The sequence below is a fragment of the Neomonachus schauinslandi genome, chromosome 13 (assembly GCF_002201575.2).
Source record: "Neomonachus schauinslandi chromosome 13, ASM220157v2, whole genome shotgun sequence".
Lineage (NCBI taxonomy): Eukaryota > Metazoa > Chordata > Mammalia > Carnivora > Phocidae > Neomonachus > Neomonachus schauinslandi.
In genome coordinates, this window is record NC_058415.1 from 57,018,540 (window position 1) to 57,035,202 (window position 16,663).

General features: G+C 50.2%; 2 protein-coding genes across 7 annotated transcripts; one reads left to right on the top strand and one right to left on the bottom strand.

Moving 5' to 3' along the window:
* Positions 1–4,168: 4,168 nt before the first annotated feature.
* On the bottom strand, positions 4,169–6,915 carry SIGMAR1 (sigma non-opioid intracellular receptor 1). 5 transcript variants are annotated; one of them, XM_044920515.1, is made up of 4 exons: positions 6,724–6,915; positions 6,319–6,519; positions 6,093–6,185; positions 4,169–5,237 (listed from the first exon to the last, which is right to left on the bottom strand). In XM_044920515.1, exons 1-4 carry the CDS (start codon positions 6,812–6,814, stop codon positions 5,011–5,013), a joined length of 612 nt encoding a protein of 203 aa, XP_044776450.1. In that variant the 5' UTR covers positions 6,815–6,915; the 3' UTR covers positions 4,169–5,010. The 5 variants fall into 5 exon arrangements, with proteins under 5 accessions (XP_044776450.1, XP_021547059.1, XP_044776451.1 ...); XM_021691384.1 differs by having other exon boundaries at positions 6,111–6,185; positions 6,664–6,915; XM_044920516.1 differs by having other exon boundaries at positions 4,169–5,019; positions 6,664–6,915.
* Positions 6,916–12,367: 5,452 nt separating this feature from the next.
* Positions 12,368–15,664, top strand: GALT (galactose-1-phosphate uridylyltransferase). 2 transcript variants are annotated; one of them, XM_021691280.1, is made up of 11 exons: positions 12,368–12,518; positions 12,805–12,974; positions 13,202–13,277; positions 13,368–13,416; positions 13,533–13,662; positions 13,817–13,873; positions 14,016–14,138; positions 14,423–14,555; positions 14,656–14,739; positions 15,046–15,200; positions 15,495–15,664. In XM_021691280.1, the coding sequence occupies exons 1-11, from the start codon at positions 12,437–12,439 to the stop codon at positions 15,600–15,602; spliced, it is 1,167 nt and encodes a 388-aa protein (XP_021546955.1). In that variant the 5' UTR covers positions 12,368–12,436; the 3' UTR covers positions 15,603–15,664. The 2 variants fall into 2 exon arrangements, with proteins under 2 accessions (XP_021546955.1, XP_021546956.1); XM_021691281.1 differs by lacking the exons at positions 12,368–12,518; positions 13,202–13,277; positions 13,368–13,416 and having other exon boundaries at positions 12,850–12,974.
* Positions 15,665–16,663: the final 999 nt, after the last annotated feature.

Below are 16,663 nucleotides of genomic sequence, written 5' to 3' on the forward strand. Positions count from 1 at the left end.
AAGGGGACGGTGCCTGGCTGGCTCAGTTGGCAGAGCATGTGACTCTTTTTTTTTTTTTTTAAGATTTATTTTATTTATTTTAGAGAGAGTGAGTGAGCAGGGGGAGGGACAGAGAGAGACAGAGACTCTCAAGCTGACTCCCCGCTGAGCATAGAGCCCAATACAGGGCTCAATCTCATGACCATGAGATCATGGCCCAAGCCAAAATAAAGAGTCGGAAGCTTAACCGACTGAGCCACCTAGGCACCCCAGAGCATGCAACTCATGATCTCAGGATTGTGAGTTTGATCCCCATGTTGAGTGTGGGGCCTACTTAAATAAATAAATGATAAATTAAAACAAACAAACAAACACCCTTCTGTGTTTACAAAATGTTAAGGGAAGAACCAAGTATTGAAAGAGTGGAGGAAGAGAGCCATAGGCATATCTAGGGAAGAGCACTGCAGCTAGAATAGCAGGTACAAATATCCTGCGGTGGAAGTTTGCTTGGTGTGTCAGAGGAAAGCAAGTAAGCCACTGTGCTAAAGTAAGGTAGCCAGGGTAAACAGTCAGACATTTGGTCATAGCTAACATGGGCCTTGGAGTAGGTCCTGGAGGCAGTGAAAGGACTAAATGAGATGGAAGCCATTAGAAATGTCTGAACAGAAGAAAAAAACAAAGAAATGTCTGAGCAGAGAGTAGAAGTCTGACTGTAACCACAGTCAGAATCGTCCACACAGGATACAAACATGAGGATTAATTAAGAGTCTGTTGCAGTAATCCAGGCAAGAATACTCCAGGTCCAAGATGGCTTGGACCAGGTAGTAACAGTGAAAGTGGCAAGATGTGGGGAGATTCTCGATATGTTTTAAAGATAAAACTGACAGGATCGGGGCGCCTGGGTGGCTCAGATGGTTAGGCGTCTGCCTTCGGCTCAGGTCATGACCCTAGGGTCCTGGGATCGAGCCCCGCATCGGGCTACCTGCTCAGCGGGAAGCCTGCTTCTCCTCTCCCTCTCCCACTCTCCCTGCTTGTGTTCCCTCTCTGTCAAATAAATAAAATCTTAAAAAAAAACCAAAAAACAAAAAACTGACAGGATCTGTTGATGGCTTCGATATCAGATGTGAGAATGAAAGGTATCCAAGATGGGGTGCCTGGCTGGCTCAATCAGTACAGTATGTGACTCGTCATCTTGGGGTTGTGAGTTCAAGCCCCACGTTGTGTGTAGAGATTACATAAAAATAGAATCTTTTTTTTTTGAAAGATTTTATTCATTTATTCATTAGAGAGAGAAGGCGCGCACGAGTATGGGGAAGAGCAGAGGGAGAGGGACAAGCAGACTCTGTGCTGGGCAGTCTGGCATCGGGCTTGATCCAACGACCCTGATATCACCACCCAAGCCGAAACCAAGGGCCAGCCACTCAACCCACTGAGCCATCCAGGTGCCCCTAAAAGTAAAATCTTTTTTTTTTTTTTTTTAGATTTTATTTATTTGTCAGAGAGAGAGAGAGAGCACAAGTGGGGTGGGAGAGGCAGGCAGAGGTAGAAGCAGGCTCCTTGCTCGGTGTGGGAATCAATCCCAGGACCCTGGGATCATGACCTGAGCCAAAGGCAGACGCTTAACCAACTGAGCCACCTAGGCATCCAAAAATAAAATCTTTAAAAAAAAAAAGGTATCCAAGATGACTCCAAGGCTCTTGGCAGCTGGGTAAATGTAGGTACTCTGAACTCACACAGACAGTTAAGACTGTAAGAGGTGCTGGGTTGGGAGAGAAATCAGTTTGCGCTGCCATTTTATTTTGTTTTATTTTTTAAACTTTTATTTTTTTGAGAGAGAGAGCACAAGTAGGCACAGCGGCAGGCAGAGGGAGTGGGAGAAGCAGACACCCCACTGAGCAGGGAGCCCAATGAGGGGCTCAGTCCCAGGACCCTGAGATCATGACCTGAGCCAAAAGCAGATGCTTAACTGACTGAACTACCCGGGTGCCCCTGCGCTGCCATTTTAAGTTTGAGATGCAATGAGACAATCAAGTAGAGATGGAGGCAGTCAGATATCTGAACCTAGAGCTCAGAAGTTTAGGTTAAGACAAAAAAAAAAATAGGAGTCAAGACATAGACGGTCCTTAAGATCCATCCATGTTGTTATAAATGGCAGGGTTTCCTTTTTATGGCTGAATAATATTCCATTGTATGTATATATGGACGTTCATACATATATACCATTTTCTTTATCCATTCAGCCTTGCAGGCATTATGCTAAGTGAAGTAAGTCAGATGAAGACAAATACCGTACATTCTCACTTCTATGTGAACTCTACAAAAATCCAAACTCAGAAACAGAGAACAGATTGATAGCTGCCAGGAGCAGGGGGTGGGTGGGCATGGGGGCAGGGTGGGGGGGTAGTGGAGGAATGAGGAAAGGTGGTCAAAAGGCACAAACTTCCAGTTATAAGATAAATAAGTCCTGCGGATGTAATGTGGAGCTTAGAGCTCTAATACATTATTTAATAGTACATTAGTGTATTAAATACTATATATAGAATTGGAAAGTTACTGAGAGTAGATACTTAAAAGTTCTCACCTCAAGAAAAAAAGAACTCGTAACTATGTGAGGTGATGGATGTTAACTTACTGTAGTTATCATTCCACCATACATATGGGCGTGAATCATTATGTTGCACACCTTACACTAACAGAATGTTATGTCAATTATATTTTGATGAAACTGTAAAAAAAAAAAAAAGACATAGATGGTTGAGAACACCTGGGAGGGGTGTAGATAGAGAAGTTTGAGGATTAAGTCTTGGGGAGTCAAAGGAGCCAATTTAGGAGTTAAGGAGATAAGAAAGATAGAGCGAAGGAGCCAGCTTAGGAAGAGTAGTGTACTGGAAGCTGAGTATTTTAAGAGTGATTAACTGTGTCAAATGAAAGTTAAGACATAACCATTGGACCTAGCAACTGAGATAGGAAGGAGTCAGGAGCCTACTCCTATGAGGAATTAAGAGAGGACAAGGGGAGCTAGGCCATTCCTAATAGATGTAGTCTCTGAGCCTCGAGGCAGAGCTGGGTTACAGGGTGGGAGAAATCCTTAGAGGCTTGGCTTTGCAACCCAGTGGAGAAGCCCCAGCCAGGACCTGTCATGGCCAACATGGTGGTAGTAGTGAAATGTCGGAATGGCCATCTTGCCTGGCCTTACATTCACTCAGAGCCACAAATTGAAACTTTTGATGTTGTTTCCAAATGGTTATACATGTAGTCTTTTGTGTTGTTGTTCATTAGAATGTTGAGTTTGGGGATGCCTGGGTGGCTCAGTCAGTTGGGCATCTGCCTTCAGCTTGGGTCATAATCCCAGGGTCCTGGGATCTAGTTCCACATTGGGTTCCTTGCTCAGCGGGGACCCTGCTTCTCTCCCTGCTTGTGCTCTTCTAATAAATAAATAACTTTAGAGAATGTTGAGTTTGTATATAAAAATTGTGTATTTTTGGGGTGCCTGGGTGGCTTAGTTGGTTAAGCGTCTGCCTTGGGCTCAGGTCATCTCAGCGTCCTGGGATCAAGCCCCATGTTGGGCTCCTTGCTCAGCGGGGAGTCTGCTTTTCCCTCTCCCTCAAAGAAATAAAATCTTAAAAAATAAATTGTATATTTTCATAACCAATTTCGTTCTGTTCTTAATATACCAGGAAGCCTAAGAAGTGACAGTGGCCTGGGTCTTACTCAACCTCAGAACACAGCCAGGAGGAAGGTGAGGCAAGTGAGGTGCCAGGGTGCAAAATTTAAGAAGGCAAATGCAGTGTCCCCGGGAGTGAGTGCACCTTAGGCACCTCTTTTCCTTCATTCTAGTGCCAGCCCCACCTACCTCAGACACCACCAGGTAGTGTCCCTGCTCTCCACCCCTGGGGGCTCCTACAAATCAGGTGTCCTGGAGAAGGAAAACTGGAGAGGAAGAACTTCTCTGGGTAGGGGTGGGCACGATATCCTGGAAACAGACAAAACGATTATTGTGCCTCCTTCAGCTCAAAAGTGAGTATATACTGCCACCCCGTGGCCATCCTGGATCGGATTCCCAGGACTACTTCCAGAATGGCACTGGCAAGAGTAGACAAGATCAAAACACACACCATCTCCCAGCCCTTAAATTTCTTCACATTAGCAGGTTTTCCTACTGTTCAGACACACGAAGAAATGAAACTGTTCAAAAGGTCTTTATTAACAGAGACAGATGGACAGACAGTGCATCAAAGGCAGTGTCTGAAAGCTGTGATGGGGGTGTACGTGTGCAGAAAAGGCCTTCTGTAGGCCAGGGATGGCTCCCTGGACCTAGGCTAACCCCTCTAGGTCCCCTGCCCAGCAGTGGGCCCTGAGCTGAGGCTAGCCTCCCCACCATACTCCTGAGGGATGAATGGGGTTGGGGGCAGGGGTCTTTCAGGAGAGGACCCTGACCTCAGCATTCTCCATTCTTATGGTTCCCCAGTTGACTAAGTTGCTGAGTGGGTGGGGGACAGACCTTGAGAGCACTTGCATAGCAGGGGAAGAGAATGGGGGTAAGGCATATGGTGAGGACAGGGAGATGAAGGGGGCCTCCACAGGCAACCCTTCATCTTCCTCCCCCCTCAACTGCTGCTGGATCGAGGGGTCAGGCCCAGACAGAGGATAATACCCACACCCATCCTTAACTCCAGAGCCCTGACTGGTGGAGGGAAGCTCTGGAAAGGCCTGAGTTAGTGAGTCAAGCCTGTAGTATGTGTGTCTGAATGTGACTGGCTCCCTTGGTGTATGTGGGGCTCCCTCTCTGGATGGGTGTGAATGCACGATGCTGCTGTACACATGGGATTCTATCTGCATGTATGTCCCATATGTTCCCATGAGTCTCTATGTTTGGTTGTATAAATATGTATGTCCCTGCTTGTACACCAGGAACTTAGTAGTTGCATGTTGTGAATATGTCCCTGTCTTTTCATGTGGGCTCCAGAAAGTGGATGTATGCGGGCCTGCCCGCTCCTGTCTATCCACAGGTCCTCCTTCAGGCCTGGCTGGTCAGGGGTCCTGGCCGAAGAGGTAGGTGGTGAACTCAAGCCTGAGGCCCCGGGCATAGGCGCGAAGGGTATAGAAGAGTGTGAGGAAGTCCTGGGTGCTGAAGATTGTGTCAGTCAGCGCGAAGGCCAGGGTAGATGGGATGACACCCCGGCCATACTCCACCATCCATGTGTTTGGCCCCCATTCCACAGCCGTTGCCTCACCAGGCCCATGCACCACGGTCTCTCCTGGGGAACAGGGAGCAGCCACATAAGAAGTCTAGCCCTGCCCTTCCATTGCTGCCACCTCCCTAACCCATGGGCTATCTAGGGGTAGGGAACAGATCAGGAGCTTCAGGAAAGGAAAAAGCCTTACCTCACTGGCCTCATCGCCCATCTGGAAGAGTAAGGAGCCAAGTAAGGAGCCACTCCTAAGTTTTCTTCTGTGGCATCACCTGGCTCACATCCTCTTTGGGGGGGGAGGGGAGGGGGGAGCCAGGGAGGGCCACCTCACCTGGCCATGGGCCACTGTATGGGAGTCCTGGAAGTCTGCATTCCCAAGCCTCACTCATGTTATGCAGAAATTTAGCTAAACTTGGGCTGGGCCTGTTAGATAGGGAGGGGTGATAATAAGACTTGTTTGGTTCTCTGAGAAAGGTAGCTGTTCAATTATAATGCCTGTCATGCCTGTAACACTCAACCTCAAACTTATGTGGAAGTCCAAAGCTCTACTTTTTATGTAAAATGTTTCACCATAGAAACAAGGAAGACGATGGTCTGTCTTGTCTTTGGGGATATGACAACCTATCTGATTACCCAACTGTCTCCCCAACAACTGCTGGAATGTTGGATGAATAAAACAGTGTCTTGGTAGATAAAAATTAGACAAGGTTAACAGGAAGCTGTTATGTTTTGTTTCCTTTTGACAGTAGAAAGCAACTGGGGTCCTTGGACCTGCTTCAATCAACGACCCGTGGCTTATCTGCGGATAAGGGAACCAGGGAAGAGCCCCCAACGGCCTCCATTCCATGCTATGGCTCTCCTCCAACTATGGGCACCCCAGAACGAAGCGACCCACCTCTCTGACTGAGCCCCCCTACCCACCTGGGTAGAAGACCTCACTTTTGGTAGTGCCCTCTCTCCACTGGTGGAAAGTGCCAGAGATGATGGTGTCCGAGATCTCAGCCCAATAGCGCCCTGAGGGACAATCAGATGGACACCGAGTATCAGGGTATCAGCGCCAATACATGGCTTGGCCAAACATCAGAAAGGAGGGCATAAGCCCTTGTACAGCCCCAGCCCCCCAGTTCGGCCCGCCGCCAGCACTGACCCGAGTGGCCGCGGGAGCCCAGGGCGGTGCCGAAGAGCAGCACGTACTCGGACAGTGAGGCGTGCAGAAGGCACATGGCGCCCATCCAGCCGCCCGCGTTCACGAACACCCACTGCAGCTCCTCGTCGGGCAACACGTGGCCTGGGTGCAGCCGCCGTAGTTCCACGATCAGCCGAGAGAAGGCCAGCTCGTGGTCCAGCCCTGGCGGGGGCAGAAGAACAACACAGTCAGAGCCATCACCACTCCGAACTCGGGAAAGGCGCCTCTGAAACTCCCAGCTCGGCTCGGGCCTCCCCAGGTCCCTGCCCTTCACCCATTCACTCGCCCGGTCATCCGTCGGCTCACCCGCATACTGCCGGGCCAGCTGCGCGATCTCTTCGTGCTGGAAGACGAAGCTTTGCGTGCCCAGCCAGAGCCAGACCACTTGGGCCAGCACAGCTGCAACAGCCAGGAGCAACGCGGCCCACACCCACCGCCGGCCCACTGCCCACTGCATCCCGGCGGGCGGCCTGGCAGAGAAGCGAAGGAACAACCCGAGGCCTGGACCTGTGACTCCCACTGCCTCCAAACCTGCGGCGCGCAGTCCACTACCGTTCCCCCGCCACAGCCGTGGTACGGCTCGCCCTGACCAATCAGAACAGTCCGGGCACCCGGGCACCGCCCCTCGGGTTGAACCATTTCCTCTCGGGGAGCGGGGAGCGCCAAGGGGTGGGGCGGAGCCTCGCGCGTGATGCGAGGGGGCGGGGCTAAGCCATCCCAGCTCTTCCCTTTAGGGCCTACAGGCGGGGTCTCTTCGAGTGCCATACCACGTGCGGGTACGGGTGTGAGTGTGGGTGGGGCTAGGTGGCCGTGACACTCAGAATGGACTGGCCCGCTTGGGATCACAGGTGAAGCCGGCGAGCCCGGAAGCAGAGCCTTTCGGGACTTGTGATCGTCTCCTTTGCTAGCACGGAAAGTGGGAGGAGGCGCTTCTGCCTAGGAACGTTACGGAAGGCTTTCTGGAGGCGGTGACGCCTGAGCAATGTGTTTAAGGGAACTGCGGAGGGCATTCTAGCAAATGAGGCCTCTTCCAAGAGCAAAGGCACCGTGAAGAGACAACATGGGGTCTTTTTGGAGCCTACGATTCATTCTTTGTTTTGAAGCACAAAATGTTGGGCGCCTGGGTGGCTCAGTCCTTAAGCGGCTGTCTTCGCCTCAGGTCATGATCCCAGAGTCCTGGAATCGAGTCCCACATCGGGCTCCCTGCTCAGCGGGAAGCTTGCTTCTCCCTCTCCCACTCCCCCTGCTTGTGTTCCTGCTCTCGCTGTCTCTGTCTCTGTCAAAGAAATAAATAAAATCTTCAAAAAAAAAAAAATCTTTGAAGCACGAAATGTGAGAGGAGGGCATTGTAAGCCAACAGGGTTATGGGGAGGGAAATGATAAAGGAAGAGAAGCAAAGGAGAAAAGAGGCAGCAAAGTGCAGGGTTTAAGAAAGAAATTCTGGAGCTGGACTGGATTAAAAGCCTGGCTCCTGCCACCTACTAGTTGTGTGATCTTGGGTAAGTTAGTTAAACCCTGTGACTCAGTTTTCTCATCTGTGAAATGGGATGAATAAAAGTACCTACCTCATAGTACATACCTTCATTGTGATGAAGATTAAATGAGTTAATATTTATACAGCAATTAGTAACTCACAAATGGTGACATAGGTGTTTGCTATATAAATAAAACACAAAGGAGAAGAGAACAGGAAGAGCATAGCATCACACATGATAGTGATGGAATGAAGGGTCAACACAGTCAAATGTAATTGAGAGTTCTGATAAAATGATGGGAAATGGTCATTAGGTTTCTCAGTAGGGGCATATAGCAGAGATGATGCTATACATTCACAAATCTATTTCCTTTTGCTCTTGGGCAGCCAGATTACATTCCACAGTATACTCTGTAGTTAGATGAGGTCTTATGATTGTGTTCTGGCCAATGAAGTATAGCCAGAAATTACGTATGCCACTTCCAGGCAGGTCTGGCTCCTAAAACCTGTGAAATTCTTTACATTCTCACTCTTCCCTCATCTATTATCTTAGTTACAGAGAATTAAGTAGTGGAGAATTCTGAATGCTGCTTCCCGCCCCCCCCCCAAATGGACTGTGTTGCTAAGCCACTGAGTTTGGGGGGTGGGGTGTCATTTGCTACAGCAACTAAGATACTTAACCTAATACAGGCCACTAGACATGTTACAGTGTATTGTGCCGGTAAAAGTAGAGGCTGGGAAGATGGACTATTTTTTGAGAAACTTGGCCAAGAAAGGAAAGATAAAGAAGGGATTATCTAGAGGAGACTGCATGATGGAGGGAACGTTTTTGTATTGGCTCTGGCTCCTGCGACAGTCCTGAGCTGACCATTCTCTTAACCCTGAGGACCAGGGACTAAGCCCAAAATCTGGCCTCTATGCCCCTGTTTAGGCAGAACTCTCTGGGACTGTCTGGGTCTGCAGTTCCCCTGGTCTTTCAGAAGGCTTCTCTAGCACACACTGTTTTTTAAAAAAAATTGATCACAGCCATATTCTCTAGATGTTAAGAAACAAAATTGAACCAAGTAAATTTGAAGATCTAATTGGCTTTATTAAACAATTCATGAATCAGGCAGCACACCATCTAGTGAGTAGAGGGGAGCTCCAAGGAGGAAGTATGCAAAATGGAAGGTTTTTATTTTTATTTTTTTAAAGATTTATTTATTTATTTAGAGTGCCCACGCATGGGAGGGGAAGGGGCAGAGGAAGAGGGAGAGACTCTCCAGCAGACTCCTCGCTGAGTGTGGAGCTGACTTGGGGCTCCATCTCAAGACCCTGAGATTGTGACCTGAGCCAAAATCAAGAGTCAGACGCTTAAGGTGCCCCCGAAGTGGAAGGTTTTTATAGAAGAAGTCTGGGATAAGAAAGTTACTAGAAAAGGATTGATCCAGGCAAGTTCCTTTTTTTTTTTTTTAAAGATTTATTTATTTATTTGAGAGAGCGAGAATGAGAGAGAGAGAGTACATGAGAGGGGGTAGGGTTAGAGGGAGAAGCAGGCTCCTTGCTGAGCAGGGAGCCCGATGCGGGACTCGATCCAGGGACTCCAGGATCATGACCTGAGCCGAAGGCAGTCGCGTAACCAACTGAGCCACCCAGGCGCCCCAGGCAAGTTCCTTTTGCCTTAGGGGGGAAAGCACGGGATCTTATTATGCAGATTCCCTCTTCTTCCTTTGGGGAAGAGGGCCCAGGAAGGGACTCATTGGTGCTAATCGGAAAATTCCTGACTAACCAGACTACATTTCTGGGGAAGTTGAAACCACAGATTAGGCATTAAACCCCGGTTTGAAAACTTGACATATATGACACCAGTCTGGGCCTATAGTTTTCTTTTTAACAAGGTTGTAGAAGAGATCTTGGAGGGGAAGAGCTCGGTAGGCCCCATCTCAGTCATTGTACTCTTCCCCGAAAAAGTGATCTTGGGAGACAGAGGAGAGGTTTGGAAATGTTCCTGAAGAGATGTTTCTGAAGGGCGTGAGGAGTTAGCTAGCACTGATGAGGGAGCAGAAGACAAGCTGAGGACAAAGCACAAGCTGACACCCTGCAAGCCCCCCCCCCCCCACCAGGGGAACGTGTAGGACATTCCTCAGACACTGTTGGCTGCCCTAAAGCTAAGGGAAGGAAAAACAAATGGTTAACTTATAGAGATCACAATCCTGCAAGCCATGAGTCTCCCTCAATTTACAAATATTTTAGTGACATTTGTAAGAAAAAACATTCTTATCAATAACCTATTTTCCAGAAGGAAGCTCCCAACTGTCTTAATGTTAATGATTTACTAGAGGAAAAAAACAATCTTAACTTGACAATGGCAAGGCGTCCGGTATCTTGCAGGTCCTCTTTAGCATATGAAAAATTTTTTTTAAAAACCTCCCTTTTGGGCGCCTGGGTGGCTCAGTTGGTTAAGCGACTGCCTTCGGCTCAGGTCATGATCCTGGAGTCCCGGGATCGAGTCCCGCATCGGGCTCCCTGCTCAGCAGGGAGTCTGCTTCTCCCTCTCCCGCTCCCCCCTCTTGTGCTCTTTCTCTCTCTCACTCTCTCTCTCAAATAAATAAATAAAATCTTAAAATAAATAAATAAATAAATAAATAAAAACCTCTCTTTTTCCTTACCCCCAACTCCCAAGTATATAATCAGCCACCCCTCACGACCCCGGTGCAGCAGCTCTTTCTGCCCAGGGTCCTGTCCCCCTGCTTTAATAAAATCACCTTTTTGCACCAAAGATGTCTCAAGCATTCTTGGCGGTCGGCTCTGGACCTCACCTACATTCAAAACTACATCAGCATGATCCAAGGAGTGGCACTGAAGCACTGGTGTTCTTGGGAGAATGGGGCTGCCTCCCAAATCCAGTCACTCCAACAACAAAGATGGCTGAGAGAGGAGGAAAACAAATCTGCCATCCCAGCGCCCCTCACCCCCACTCCAAAGAATGAAAAGCCAGTGGTATAGGTAAAATCCTCATTTCTCAGTTCCCTGCCCCCTGCCCCCTACCTAGTAGCCCCTTCAGATTCCAGTCTGAGGACCTAGGGCAGAGATTAGGTAAATGACCAATGACCCAGTTTTTGCATCTGAGCTGCAAACACCTGGGTTGGCCTGGCCTGGGTTGGGGGAAGGGGCTTTCCTGCTACTGTGGAGCTCCTAGCTCACGAGGTTTCTGTCTTGAGTCTCTAAAATGAGCAGCAAGAAGAGCCTGGAAACTTGGGTTCAAATCTTAGCTAGGCCACTACTCCTCTGGGTGACCTTAGGCTTCTGTTCTTCACTGTGGAATGAGGAGGAGGTTCAAACAATATTTAGATGTCTTTTTTAAAGTGCCAGGGGAGGGATTAATTTGAATTTTATCCTAGTGTAAAGGAAACACTCCTGAACCCACCTAGATGGTGGCTGGAGCTACCTGCAGTTGGGTCCTGTCCACACTTTCAGATTTCTTCTTCTTTTAATAAGAAGGTGTGCTTTCTTTTCTTTCCCTCTTTTTTTTAAAAGATTTTATTTACTGGGCGCCTGGGTGGCTCAGTCGGTTATGATCCCAGGGTCATGATCCCAGGGTCCTGGGATCGAGCCCCATGTCAGGCTCCCTGCCTGCTTCTCTCTCTGCCTGCCACTCTCCCTGCTTGTGCTCTCTCTCTCACTTTCTCTCTCTCTCTCAAATAAATAAAATCTTTATTTAAAAAAAATTTTTTTTTAATTTTATTTACTTATTTGACAGAGAGTGCAAGCAAGGGGAGCCAGAGGGAGAGGGAGAAGCAGACTCTGCTGAGCAAGGAGCCCAATGCAGGGCTTGATCCCAGGACCCTGGGATCATGATCTGAGCTTAACAGAGTGAGCCACCCAGGTGCCCCATACACTTTCAGATTTCTTATAGCCCTCTTACACTGCTCACTTCTTGTGCTTTCAGTTTGAGCATATAAGAGAGAGAATATGGTTACTCAGCCTTTTTTTCCTAAACCTGTTTCTCCTGCCTGGAGGGGACGGGGTATGATTTTGGTGAACTATCCACTCCTCCAGGTAATAACTGGAGGCCAGGGTTCAGCTGAAGCAGATCACTCCCACCCTCACCCCCATGCCATTTTGCTTTTCCTCCACTATAGCCATTGAGGAAGTAAGTGAGGTAATTGTGGATCCAGGGTTATACCCCTACTTGGCCCTAGAGTGTAAGCTGCGGGAGCAGAGACCATGCCTGACTTGTGCAGGGGCATCCATTTGCCCCATATGGAGACTAGGTGCCTGGCACACAGATATTCAGTAAATATTTGCTGAATGAATGACAGAATGAACTACTGAATACAGCAAAGAAATCTTGTAAGCGTCATGGAGCTGAAGGATCTGCAATAAGCGGCTTTTACAGAGATTCTTTTAGGGTAGTGACTTGGCCCAGGGGTGTACTGGGATGACCAAAGTCGCCCCCCGAATTGGTAGGCTTTCCTGAGCCCCGCCCGCGATTGGGCGGGCGGGCCCTTAGGCAGTCACGTGCGGTGGCTGACCAATCATCGGGGGTGGGCGGGGCAGACCCGGAGATGGGTGAGAGTCCGCTTTGTCGCGTTCCAGAAGATCCCCACCCACGCAAGTGGCCTAATGTCGCGCAGCGGATCAACCCCTGAGCAGCGCCAGCAGGCGCCAGAGGCAGACGCCACGGCCACAACCTTCCGGGCGAGCGGTAACTGCAGGGCGTCTGGGACTTGCTAGAACGCGGAGCCGAGCCCTCCCTTTGCTTAGAAAGTTATCGTCCCTTCCCCCAGATCGGCGCGCCCACCCCGCCAAGCTGGCGCGCCTGAGTTGGGACCCCAGGCTAATACGAGCTGGGAAAGCTCAAGCCTGGGCCTTTGGCTCCTGAGCAGGCAGGGCTGAGAGGGTGCTTCCGAGCTTGGGCCTGCTGGTGGGTGAGACCCAGGGCAGAGAGGGTCAGAGAGTTTTGCTGACTGATCTTGCCTCTCTGTCCCCAGAACATCAGCATATCCGCTACAACCCGCTACAAGATGAGTGGGTGCTCGTGTCAGCTCACCGCATGAAGCGGCCCTGGCAGGGGCAAGTAGAGCCCCCGCTCCTGAAGACAGCTCCCCGCCATGACCCCCACAACCCTCTGTGTCCCGGGGCCACACGGGCCAATGGAGAGGTAAGCCTTTAGAACCTACATCTGCAACTAGGCCAGGAGTACTACTCCCTCTTAGAGCTGCCTCTCACCCGTAAGGGGGTGGGCCTCCTGTGTTATGTCCCACCAAGTCTTTCTGACCCCACAGCGGGTCTTCCACACCCTCTTTGTAGCCTGTCCAGCCCCTGAAGCCCGCCACATGACTGGTGGGTAGGGAGCAGCAAATGCTTCTAGCCAATCCTTGTCAGTAGGTGAATCCCTACTATGATGGCACCTTCCTGTTTGACAACGACTTCCCAGCTCTGCAGCCTGATGCCCCCAATCCAGGTAACCTGGCTCTAGCTGCTGTTGGGGGGGACGAGAGGCTGGACCTCTTGGAGGACTTCTGTTACAGAGAGTGACACTCCTTTATCTCAGGACCCAGTGATCATCCCCTTTTCCAAACAGAGGCTGCTCGAGGAGTTTGGTAACTATGGAATTCCTCTCTTCAGCCCTGGGTTGGACTTAGCACTAGGGTTGAGCCCTGCCCCTAGCACAGCCAAGCCCTATATCTCTGTCATTTCTCCCTTCCCCACCACCCAGTAAGGTCATGTGCTTCCACCCCTGGTCGGATGTAACGCTGCCACTCATGTCAGTCCCTGAGATCCGAACTGTCATCGATGCATGGGCCGCAGTGACAGAGGAGCTGGGAGCCCGGTACCCTTGGGTGCAGGTCTGTGACGTTGCCCCCCTACCCTGGATGGGCAGGGAGCGGGTGGTGCAGCTTTGGTGCTGGGAAGTGGTATTCCTGTTTTCACAGGGTGTGGGCGGGAGAGGCTGATGTGGTGTCTCTCTGGCTACTAAAGCTCTGTACCTCTACTTGATAGATCTTTGAAAACAAAGGAGCCATGATGGGCTGTTCCAACCCCCATCCCCACTGCCAGGTAAGTGTGTCAGGGGCTCCAGTGGATATCTGGGGTGAGTCCAAGGCAGTACTGTGGGGAAGGGAAGTGGAGGGACAGAATAAGTAATGTGGAGGCTTGGGGGTGAAGGATCTGCCAGTTTTCTGCTCCTGCCCCTTGACAGGTGTGGGCCAGTAGTTTTCTGCCAGATATTGCCCAGCGTGAGGAGCGATCTCAGCAGGCCTATCAGAGTCAACATGGAGAACCCCTGCTAATGGAATATGGCCACCAGGAGCTGCTCAGAAAGGTGGGAAAAAGCCAGACCCTGCTTTCCCAAGGAACTCCTAACCTCACCCCAGAAGAGAAAGGTGTGTGAAGGAGAAGGGTAGAAGGGAAATAGCAGAGAGACTTGATGGGAAGCCATAGCAATAATCTAAAGGAAAGACGATGGTGGCTTACATTAGGGTGGTAGTGGTGGAGGTGATGAGAAGCCATCAGATTCTGGGTACATTTTTTCTCCTTCTCCTGCCTATTTGCTGACAACAACCCCCTCCCCGCCTTGATGACTTCATCTCCACTCGGTCTGCCCAGGAACGTCTGGTCTTAACCAGTGAGCACTGGTTAGTACTGGTCCCCTTTTGGGCAGTGTGGCCCTTCCAGACACTGCTGCTGCCCCGGAGGCATGTGCGACGCCTTCCTGAGCTGACCCCTGCTGAGCGTGATGGTGAGTCTCCCAGCTGGGACCCAGGGGCCATGTATAGGATGGGGATGGCTCTGGTAGGGCCACCATCTTGGCCCCAGGCTGAGTCAGGCTCTGGTTCCAGATCTAGCCTCTATCATGAAGAAGCTCTTGACCAAGTATGACAACCTATTTGAGACATCCTTTCCGTACTCCATGGGCTGGCACGGTAAGGCTTTTTGAGCATCCATACCTAGCCCCAACACCATTTCTGAGGTCCTGAGGCTGAGCTCAGTGGACAGGCTTTGAAATACTTGTTGGGGGTGGGGGGAGTGTCCCGAGTAGGGATGCTGGGACTGAAGGTGGAACAACAAACTTGCTGAAACTATGTCTCCCAGTGTTTTCATGCCTGGTCTACTCACTGGCAAGGAATGCTAGGAGATGTAGTTTTCAGATACCTAGCCTGGTTTGGGGGTAGGGGCTAAGCTGAAGAGCTAAAAAATGGCCCTCCCCGGTTATGTCTTCTTCCTGTCAGGGGCTCCCACGGGATCAGAGGCTGGCGCCAACTGGGATCACTGGCAGCTGCATGCTCATTACTACCCTCCACTCCTGCGCTCTGCCACCGTCCGGAAATTCATGGTTGGCTATGAAATGCTTGCCCAGGCTCAGAGGGACCTCACCCCTGAGCAGGTCAGATTTCAGAGCACCCTGGGTCCTTGGGTTCCTTTTGTCTCCCATTTCCCCAAGGGAGCCCAATAATCATGACCTGGAAAACCTCTATAACCTAGGCATTCCTAAGGACTCAGAAGCTGCTCAGCTCTATCCTCTGGTTATTCTGGCGGTCCTTATTGCCAGCCTCCTGGTCCGACAAGCCTTCCCCCAAGTGTCTCCTAGGCACTTGTTACTACTGTTCCACTCATACCACTCCATACCACCATTCTGGGCAGCCCTTATTCTCCCTGATTGCTCCCTGTTCCCTTGCAGGCTGCGGAGAGACTAAGGACCGTTCCTGAGGTTCATTACCGCCTGGGGCAGAAGGATAGGGACAGCAACCATCGCCTGACCACATTGACCACAGGGCCTTCTGCTTGAGGGAACCAGGGCCTAGGGTTGGGAAGATGTGGGATCAATAAAACTAAACTGTGTTTCTCAAACTTTAATCACATATTCTAATGACAGAGAAGTATGAACTATAATCCTCAGGGATCTCGGTTAAAGGCTGATGGCACAGCACCAGCCACAACTTTTCTTTGCCTGCAGATGTGCAAAAACTTAAGAGTACAAAAATTACACCCCAAATCTCTGAACAAAATGAATACTCAATGTTGTGTCTGGCCTATAGATTCTCTTATTCCTGGAGTAACAAAGGCATCACAGTTAAAGAAATTTTTTAAAATCCTGAGTTCTTGTCTGTGGCTAAGACTTTGGGAAGGCCAGAGCCCTCTTCACCACCACCCCTAGGATGATATGTCAGCTCAACAAGCCTAGGCCTGAGGGTTTGGTGGGGAGCGGGTGAGCAGGATCCTGGTCCCAGTGGTCAGTGGCCAGACACTGGGCTGCTGGCCAGAACCCTGGCTTTGTGAGTGGCTGCAGCTTGGCTCTGCTCCAGCCCACGGGCTGAAGGGGTGGGTAGGGAACATGTACATGGCTTTGTGTCCTTGACTTCTCTAGACTCTCACATGCAGCATATATGGGCAGGCTCTGCACGCCTGTGTTGCCCATGTGCCCCAATCATTGCAGGGGAAGAAAGGAAGAAAACAGCTCTGGCAGGGAAGGGCCTATCAGAGTCAGGAGCAGCAGCCCTTTTAGGAGGGCGGCTTGAGTCTGCGCCCTCCCCTCTGGACCTGTTTCCTTTGGAAGATTGTATGACTGTGTGGCAATAATAGGGCATGCAACCCAGGAGACCTGATGCCACCTAGGGCCTTCCAAACTTTTAGGTGAGGATAGGGCTTGTGAGCAAAGCATGGATGGCCTGAGGCTTTTTATCTTACATTCTTCTCTCAAGGCAACTGAGTTTGGGAGGGGCTATCATGCCAAGACTAGACAGTGATGACTTGGCCCAGGAGAAGCTTGGCTGCCTGCCTTCTAGTCAAGGGTTTTTTCTTCCTTGAGACTCTGAAGGGGTAGGGTCTAGGACTTGGGAGTGTCTGGAA